The sequence below is a fragment of the Salvia miltiorrhiza genome, chromosome 1 (assembly GCF_028751815.1).
Source record: "Salvia miltiorrhiza cultivar Shanhuang (shh) chromosome 1, IMPLAD_Smil_shh, whole genome shotgun sequence".
In the NCBI taxonomy this organism is placed as follows: domain Eukaryota; kingdom Viridiplantae; phylum Streptophyta; class Magnoliopsida; order Lamiales; family Lamiaceae; genus Salvia; species Salvia miltiorrhiza.
Genome location: NC_080387.1, coordinates 60,433,635 through 60,442,917, shown reverse-complemented (window position 1 = coordinate 60,442,917; position 9,283 = coordinate 60,433,635). Strand labels below are relative to the sequence as shown.

Below are 9,283 nucleotides of genomic sequence, written 5' to 3'. Positions count from 1 at the left end.
TGAAATAACCAACATTGAACATATTTTTTCTTACTTGTAGCATGAGAGCTCTATCACAATCACAATAAAATTAAACTGATGATTAGTACTGCTGACAAGAATACATAATCTTAATCTAAACACAAAAATGTAATCAGCACGACTCTTTAACGTGTACGGGTGCCCTATTTGCTTGATAGTATAGCCAGTTGGTCCAGAACCGCTTTTACTGAAACAGAAGAAGTCTTGAGAGTCGAGAAGTGTACCCGTGATGCAGCTAAGGATCATTGTCGTACGGTACATGTGGCACAGCTGATAATAGAACATTAAGGGCAAATTGTCCATGGATTCGGAGTTCAGCTAAAACAGAATCTGCATCAGTAAGTTGATGACAGAAAGTGTTTCCAGCCAAGTCCAGATGCTCCAGTCTCCCTGTAGATGGAAATACTCCGTAAAATAAATAAATAAAAATTTCCACATTTCTGGGTATAGTAGCGAGGATATACGTAAATAGCCACCTTTTGAGTCTTTCAAGCCAGAGGATATTACTGATAAAGATTCCATAGGCATTAAGTTATATCTTGCATCAATTGCAACAATTTTGTCAGCGTGTTTAACGAGGCTCGATATGAACTTTGCAGCTCCAAGCGCACCTTGGTTATTGCTGAAACAAGTTCACAGAAATGTCAATTATAATGTATGTGTGTGTGTATCTATACAACATATGAAAAGCAGAAAGGACTTAAGACTGTATTTGGAGTGATTGATTTGATTTGAGAAGAGGAATAATTAGAGATCTCAAATCCATCAAAATCACTTCAGACTGCATTCCAAGAGAAGAGTTAATAATTTCAAATGTATGGTAGAATGAACTCATCCAAACAACCTCGATGGAGCTTTTATTATAAATTTCATGTCCACCCTTCAAGCCCTTTAATTCAAACACAAAGCAAAAATAACCAGAAAGAAGTGACATCTTGGTGGACCTTATATTTATGTAAGCAATCTTCAGTTCTTCTGATATTTCCTTTACCGCTTGTAGAAAACCGGAAGGACCAAGTCCGATGTCTTCAGCATCAAGGGATAAAATACCTGTGCACAAAAATTTTCCCAAAGGTCCCCCAATTTTACTGGGGAAAGCAAATAATTATGGCTACTCACTCATAAATAAATAGTAGAAATCTTGGACAACACTTTTCAGCCAATATACCTGCCAAGCATATTGCCTTTAATCGAAAGCTTATGAAGAGGTTTATTCAAAGTTGAAAGAACTCCAAGAAGTTGAACCATTTGGTTGCATGAAACCTCACAATTTTCAAGCTTCAGATCAGTAAAGGGTACATCTCTGCCAGAGATCTCAGTAAAATAGGCAATCAGGCTCCTGAAAAATACATCAATCATTTTTTTGAGTAGAGCTTAAATTAATTAGTGCCTGATCCCAGCGAGAAGCACATAATATAAGGTAGGGGAGACATGAGACAGCCAGCCTACCCGACTCCATCCTCGATTGGATTGTCACTCAAATCAAGACTCTCCAGATTAGGCATGCAATTCAGGGCGTGTCTGAGAGACCCTGCATCATCCTGTTCTAAGTTACATGACCTGAAAATCAGAAAAAATAAAGAAAATAAAATAAAATTAATGCACTAGATGTACAAGCTACCACTGCATCTTGCTAAAAACATTCACTTGGAAAGCAGTAAGAAAACATCCAGAAGAATTAGACATGTGCAGTAGCCATTTGTTTTCTGAAGTATCTCAGAGAGCCTTGGTCCAGATACATTTTTCGAGGGAAGAGTTGGAAGGCAAATTAAAACGGGGCAAGTTAGGGAAACAGACATACATCAATACATGTCAAGGCTAATTATATAAAACACAGTTCTTATGAGTATACTTACACCAAGGGTACAAGAAGTTCTATCAATCATGCTCGAGAATCTATTCTACAAACATCGCAGTCCAGTCTCTACAATACCATTTCTGTATCCTTAAAGTATCGTTCTTGAAAACCTACATGGCAACTAAGAACTTCAACCTCACCCATACATAATCAAGAGATTCCTCCTTATTATTCAAATAATATTATGTTTTCAATTTTTCTACTTTCATTCACTTTCTCATTAAACTTCTATCACAACTCTTGTTAAATGTTGCAACAGAAGTATTTTGAGCTTTCTTAGTTAACTACCTGATTTAAGTAAATGCCACTTGCTTCTCTAGTTATCAATGACAAACAGTAATGATCTTTTAGATAAGAATAAATAGCTCAAATACATCTTGAAGTGAAAGTAGGCTTGGTTTAAATGTCGCAAGAATATTCCCATGACAGGTGGGAATAAATTGATCCGGAGAAAAGCTACTAATTAATTATCAAAAGACTTCAGGTAAACTTATTCAATTACCTTAAGTTGAGCACTCGTATTGACTGCAATGATTTGTACATTTTAGAAGGGCAACTTGATGATCTCCACCGAAACTGAGAAAGGAATCCTGAGATCTGCAATAACATATAATACCATGCTGTTACCTCAGTAAAAAAAAAAAATGCAACTTAAATAATAACCAGTGAAGGTCAACTGACACTATTTTCTGAGAGGTCTAGCATGGAAATACTAGATGAAGCATCAAGGAGGGAATTAAAAATCCCCCTAGCAAAATTTCGCCCCAGATGGCCATCACATAAAGTTAATGATTGCAGGGACCTGCCAAAAATGGATTTAGCTTAGGTTCTAGTTAATGAATGATAACAAGAAAGAGAAAGCAAAAATCTAGATGCTGAATCAAGTATAAGAACTGAGCATATGCCAGAAGCAAGTTCCTATGTCATAAAGGGAATATAATATTGTCGAACCCATGCTTTTAGTATAATGCCCATTAACACTTCTCATTATTAAAAATAAGAATGAATACAAAATAATTATAATTTACATCAGATCAGCAGTTGGATTGCCTTCGTAAGATACCTGGGCTAGTACAATACCCAAATAAGGACCATAAGAGAAGTCATAAACAAGCTTATAATCATGTTGAAAAGATCAAGCTACGGAGAGAGTCATAGTATTTGTGGACACAATGTCATAGAGTTTCTCCAATAATAAATGCTCATGAGGCTTTTGAGAATGCAAAATACTCCGAGATCATTATGTCGGAAAGTAGACAAAGCACTGAAATGTCATCTTAACTGATTACTATAATCTTCCTATTTATGTGCTAAAGCTAGGTGTCAATCCTCCGCCTTCGAGCTAGCTTTTTCGTGGAGTTAGTGTCTGGCTTGAGTGCCTATCGTTTGGTCCAATTTACTGAACCAGCATGATCCATGCAATTCATCCAAAAGTTCTTGTACCACAAGTATAAGGTACTTTTATTCAGAAATAGTGAGCTTGTATCACCAGAAGACATTGTTCGCGATCGTTGGCTCCTCGATATTTCAATCCTTTCTAAATAGAAGCTAAGATTGGAAATGTGGTGTATAACGTATTGGCTGAAGTTGCCTCCCATGTCTTGGGTACATCCAATCTTCCATGTGTCCATAATGAAACCGGCCATTAGTAATGCAGCCGCAGCCCACCTTATCAGTGAAACCCCCATAACATTTGTGCCTGATCGAGTTTTGCAGCACCATGAGTTGGAGCAAGATGCCGGTAAAGCGGCACAAGTGCTGATTAAATGGTGCAGGTTAGGAAATGGACATACATGGGGAATTTCCTCTGTTCAGCCTTGAGGACAAAGCTGTTTTGGCAGGCGAGGCTATTGATAGTTGTGCACAGAGCGTGCCTTAAGGTGTACACTTGGCGGCACAAGAAGATCGCAGCGGATGCATCCTAAGGACCCTTAACAATGTGTTGGGAAGGCTGAAACACTTTTATATGTTGTTATTCATTAAGTTGTCAGTTCACTTATTTATCAGTTAAATTATTATTTCGCAAATGATGTTTTTTGCACTGGCGTACGCTAAGGAGTCATTTATATAGTAATTTTCAGAAGTTAAATTATCTTTTGATCATCGTCAAACAAGAACAGCATTGATGTGATGGGTCTTTTTTCCTGTGAACCCCAATTCTTTTTGAGATGTTTATTTGAATCCAGTTTATTGAGTTCTTGAATTATCTTAACTCTATCAAAGTGGGGAGAAGAACAAGACTCGATGTAGCAATATACCATTATATAATTGAATATAACCATTCACATATATGTGTGTACCTCCCAGATGTTAAGAATGATGTCAGTCCGACTGGAACGGGAGATGAATCAGCCTGAAGAAAGCTTGATCTCTTGATTGAGAAATGCTCAACTCCATGCACTTGAAGACCCGTCATGTGCAGTGAATCACATATGGCATTGACAAAATCTGGAGAAAGCTTGCAATGGATAAATTCAATTGATTTCAGAGTCTCAGTACTCTGGTTCAGAAGTTTACATAATCCCTCAACCTGAGAAGTTGTGTCGGGCATATATCAGAACGACTAGCCAAAATATAAGAAAATAAAAAATTAATTCTTCAAATTTATATCTCCAATGACCAAAGCTGAACTCAAATAATCTACTATGTGATAGCATTAATTAACCAGATCGGTTACAAAAATAAAAATAACAACGGAGAACAACTATCCTAACTGAATAATCTTTTTTATAAAGAAAAGGAAAAAACATTAGAGCTGTTTTTTAACATCATAATCTAATTATGCAGTCATACTGCAGCCATTGTTAATGCTGCCAAAACCAGTGAATTTATAAAGTTTTCAAGCTGACAGCTGTAATGCATTTCTCATCTCATATTCCAACTGAGAGGAAGAAATTTATACACTGGATAGGTGTTCGGGTAATCTTTATTATAGTATCATTGTACTTGGAGCATCTCTTGGTTTGGACCACAGTTCCAGCATGGCACAGTTACTCTAGACCATGAGTTGCTGTGAACATCTTAAAAGGACAAGCATATATAAGTTAATATCCTCATTTTGTGTATCTTTTCAACTAAATTAGCTGCTATACTGTGGTTCTCTGGAAGCTTTCAGAAAACACCGATGATAATGAAGAAGCATGATACAGTTACTTAAAAGTACACAAAACAAGCAAAGAGAAAAGCAAAAGAAAAAAAAAATTATCTTCCTTTCTGGCAAAATGAAAGATTATGCATGCACAAATGGAGAAATCTTAAAACTCGATTACACATAACATGTGAATAAAAGAAAATGAGAAAAGAACAAAGACTCACATGGTCATTGGATTTAATCCACTGAAGCTCCAGACTTCCCAACTTACTGTTTTGTAACAATTCCTGTAAGATAGTGACACTTAGATTTAAATGGATACAAGCTAATATCTCAGCTACCAAGAAGAAGCTGACTTACATGTGGCGGATGGAAGATCATTCGATTAATAAACATAGGAATCGGGAACTTACACAAGTTTCTGCTGCACATAATGCGTTTGGAAGCCTTAGCCGTCTGCAACAAGAACAAATGTCACTTTACAAAGTCAAGTCTCCTAATTACATCAAGAGAATGAAAGATTAACTCTACACCAGGAAAGAGCAAGAAAATAGATACTTCAAGGAAGCTTGTCCATAATCAGTTTGTAGTGAGAGCATAAGAGGAAAAGCTCCGCACTGTAAAGTGGCTGAAAGTAACAAAGGTAAGTACTCCCTCCGTCCTGTAAAAATAGTCCTAATTTTCCTTTTTGGGGTGTCCACAAAAAATAGTACTAATCCATTTATGGACACTATCCCACAATCGATTACCCTTTATATATTAACTTATTTACCTATTCTACCACATGGTAGGACCCTCTCTCCACTCACAATACAATTAATTATCATTATTAACACTACCTTTATGGTGGGAACCCTTACTCCACTCATAACAAACTTAACCACTTTTATTAAAACCCGTGTCATTCCCTCCTAGGACTATTTTTACAGGATGGAGGGAGTAATGCATAGTTTGTGGAACATCGTGTGCTACCTGACATAAACTCCAAACTGCTGGCAGTGACGAGAGAATTTGAGGGAGTCAAGTGACAACTTAATCAAGTAATCCTTGCCACCAATCTGCTCCAGTATACCACCTTCATAAATCAAAATACATGCAAACTGCTTCATGTAATGTTCTCCGTAGATTTTCTCAACTTATAACATTTCTTTAATACAAACATCTTCTAGAGATAAGATGTGACAGAATCAAAACACACTTCAAATAAGAGCAAGACCAGAAAAGATTATGGAAAAAGTACTCATATGAAGACTAATAAGTTATATGTTTCAAATTTTAATCAAACCATCATATATCTAGTCCAATTCTTTTCTGTTATAATTAAGCTCCTTACTTCTGTTTTTCATATTATAAACGATCATCTGTTTAGTCCAATTATTTTCTGTTGAAATGAAGTTTTTGCCCAGCAAGGATATGGCAATGAATCAAACGAAGCAAAATTGAGTAACCTGGAATTTGTAATTCCCCAATAGAACCATCATAAGATGGCAGCAAAGCTGTTTCTGCTATGGCATCAACACAACTGGAATTAAGAGCAAGGTCAGCTCTCCATAATGAAGTAACTGATCACAACTAAACAAAATGTATGACTCAAAACTTTTTGGTTATTGAACATACTCTTGCAAATGTGCCTCCCAGTACTTTTGCTGCCAATCATTTACTGACTCATACTTTTCTTTATTTCTATCAAACCAAGCCACAGCCTGCTTCTGCTGACTGAGATTAGGCCATCGAGCTTTGTATAGTGCACGCCACGCTGAATCTAAAATGTCGCATCTGCGCAAACAACATACCAATGATCATCTATGCAAGTTCTTTCCCCCAACACAATTAAAAACATGCTTTGAAATACCAAAAGCACCTTTCTTGCCAACCTTCTACGTTTTCGACAGTCTCTATTATCATCGTAAGCATGCTCTTTGCTCTCCATGAAGTTGATTGGCCTATATCAAGAAAAGGACTGGTTACTCATCCTTACATTTCTTATTTTTTATGATACTCAATTAGCCAAGATGAGTTCTATGCAATCACAAGCCCTTCAGAGCCATCTGGAAATGAATTTTACTTTCGCGAATTAGCACAAGCCTGCTGCACTGATCCTATTTTCTCATTATTGTAGGTAGTATATCAAACTAACCATCCCAAAAGGCTCTAAACTCACAATTTATCTTGCAACTTGTGCAGTGCTAATGGAGGCAGCTGCGGCAACAATCCATCAAACAATTCCGGCGGCAGTTCATAAATAACCAAAAAGATATCGTCGTTATCGTCCCCTGCAACCAAAAGGTATGCATCAAAATCCCATCACAATATACTTCAACAAAAAGATTGAAAAACCAAGAAAAATGTAAAGCAATGAAAATATTAGCTGATAGTTACTGTTAGTAACCTTGGAGAAGTTCATCGGCAATGGCGGCCGTGCATAAATCAACTAATTTGGGCACTCCAGACATTATTGAGTTGAAATTTCTTGATACTAAGTCCAAACAAGTTTTCCGATTTCAGCGGCGGCACAGCCGCAGATGGAGGTGGAAATGGGTGTGCGCTGTATTACAATCATGATATCTTCACAAGATACTTCCTCCGATCCGACTGTACGTCAGATTTTTTTTTTTAAGGGTAAAATTTTTATTAGAAAAAAAAGGAAAAAGTCTCACTTACCGTCGGACAAAAGAATCTTAGATTTAATGGGACAGAGAGAGTAAAATTTAACATATAAAAAAATATAAATCTTAACACTTTTAACTATTTTAGTACAATTTTTTATTTTACGTGCAATAAAACAGGGAGGGAGTAAAAAACTCTCATCATTCTGTTATTTCATTTCACAATCACACTATTAACTCCATACTTATTGTCAAAAAAAAAAAAAAAACTCTATACTTAATGAATTTATTTGTGAGATTTATGAAGCCCATGCTTTCCAACTCAAAAGTTAAAAGGAAAGGTGTTTAAATATAGGAACTTTCACATATTTTTAATATACATGAATTATTTTAAATATACGAATTGTTATTTTTGTTATTGTTTTGCACGTACAAACATTTATAACAAATGAATATTGAGATGAAAATTGAAACTGTATACATTATTTAAACGGAAGTCTTTTTAAATGTCGTAGTTAGACCTATAATGAAACATCGCTATTTCATCATAAAATAAGTCCAGAATTTGTAGATGATTCAAGGCATTGTTTTTTACAATTTAATGATGAGAAAGTGAGTTCACAATTCAAGACCATAATTCGTTATTCAAGATTATGGGTTCACCATTCATGTCAATTTAGGAGTTCGAAATTTAAGTTCACCCGATTAAAATTTAGAATTGTGGATTCGAGATTGAGTTGTAAATGCTAAAAATATTAACTGTGTACAAAATCATAAATTTATAAAAATTCATATATTTAAACATTTTACCCAAAATAATAATAGAAAATAAAGTAATTTCCTTTTAGATTATATAAAAGTTTGTGTATTTAGACGTTATTATCCAAAAATAAAATAAGCATAAAAATAAAAAATATGTAAAAATTTGTTATTCAAACACAAATATTCTAAAAACATGTAAAAGCTCGTCTATTTAGAAGTGTATTAAGAGTGAATAACAGGTAGCTGAGTGTATTGGAAGTGATGAAAATGTGTTATAATTAATATTAAGAGTTGTGAAAAAGTAAAAAGTAAAAGGATTATAAGTGGTGGGGTATAGTATAAAAATAGGTAGAAAGTTTTTTTGTGAACGTCCCAAAAAGAAAAAATATGAAGTTCTTTCGTGAACGGGGGAAATATAATACTTCATAGTTCATATCTCCCATTGATAATGACACACTTTCCTTTTTCGTATGTCCCATTAATAATAACATGTTCCAAAAAAGAAAACCACATTTTCTCACAAAAAAATATATGCTCCACCACTTTCTATCACTTTCATCATTTAATAATCAATCTTTTTTTAATAACTGTGCCAAACAGTAACGAGCCAGAGCTCTCTTATTAATGAGATAAAGGGAGAATATAATAATTCCACTAAAAAATTATGTTCTGAAAAAGAAAAATCACAGATTAATAGATGGAAGCAGCAATTGGTTTGGGGCTGTTCCTCACAAGAAGCTTGGAACTGGCCTTGTTATTGAGGCTGCCATCAATATTAACACGTTATGATTCAATCTCGAATACTTCACATGAACTTCAAATACACAATCTTTAAGCAAGCTGTGAGATGAATGCAAAACAGCCACATGCATGAACTACAATCCAAGTACGGATGGGCTGAAATGTCACACTTCATAAACCAAAACTACCAAAAAAAGTTTTAAC

The 9,283-nt window shown here is 35.2% G+C and overlaps 1 protein-coding gene across 1 annotated transcript; it reads right to left on the bottom strand.

The window, feature by feature from the left end:
• Nucleotides 1–7,836, bottom strand: LOC131000335 (uncharacterized). The gene is made up of 16 exons (XM_057926200.1): nucleotides 7,360–7,836; nucleotides 7,132–7,243; nucleotides 6,845–6,913; nucleotides 6,588–6,746; nucleotides 6,419–6,492; nucleotides 5,943–6,045; nucleotides 5,384–5,426; nucleotides 5,195–5,257; nucleotides 4,180–4,409; nucleotides 2,561–2,681; nucleotides 2,382–2,476; nucleotides 1,471–1,581; nucleotides 1,190–1,360; nucleotides 966–1,109; nucleotides 498–643; nucleotides 1–411 (listed from the first exon to the last, which is right to left on the bottom strand). Exons 1-16 carry the CDS (start codon nucleotides 7,421–7,423, stop codon nucleotides 257–259), a joined length of 1,860 nt encoding a protein of 619 aa, XP_057782183.1. The 5' UTR covers nucleotides 7,424–7,836; the 3' UTR covers nucleotides 1–256.
• Nucleotides 7,837–9,283: the final 1,447 nt, after the last annotated feature.

Excerpts from the sequence above, each read along its gene's own strand:
- LOC131000335 (XM_057926200.1), bottom strand. The coding sequence starts at position 7,423 with ATGTCTGGAGTGCCCAAATTAGTTGATTTATGCACGGCCGCCATTGCC. Across the intron at positions 5,427-5,942 it reads CAGTTTGGAGTTTATGTCAG|ACGGCTAAGGCTTCCAAACG; the intron begins GTAGCACACGAT and ends TTCTTGTTGCAG. Across the intron at positions 1,582-2,381 it reads ATACGAGTGCTCAACTTAAG|GTCATGTAACTTAGAACAGG; the intron begins GTAATTGAATAA and ends TCTGATTTTCAG.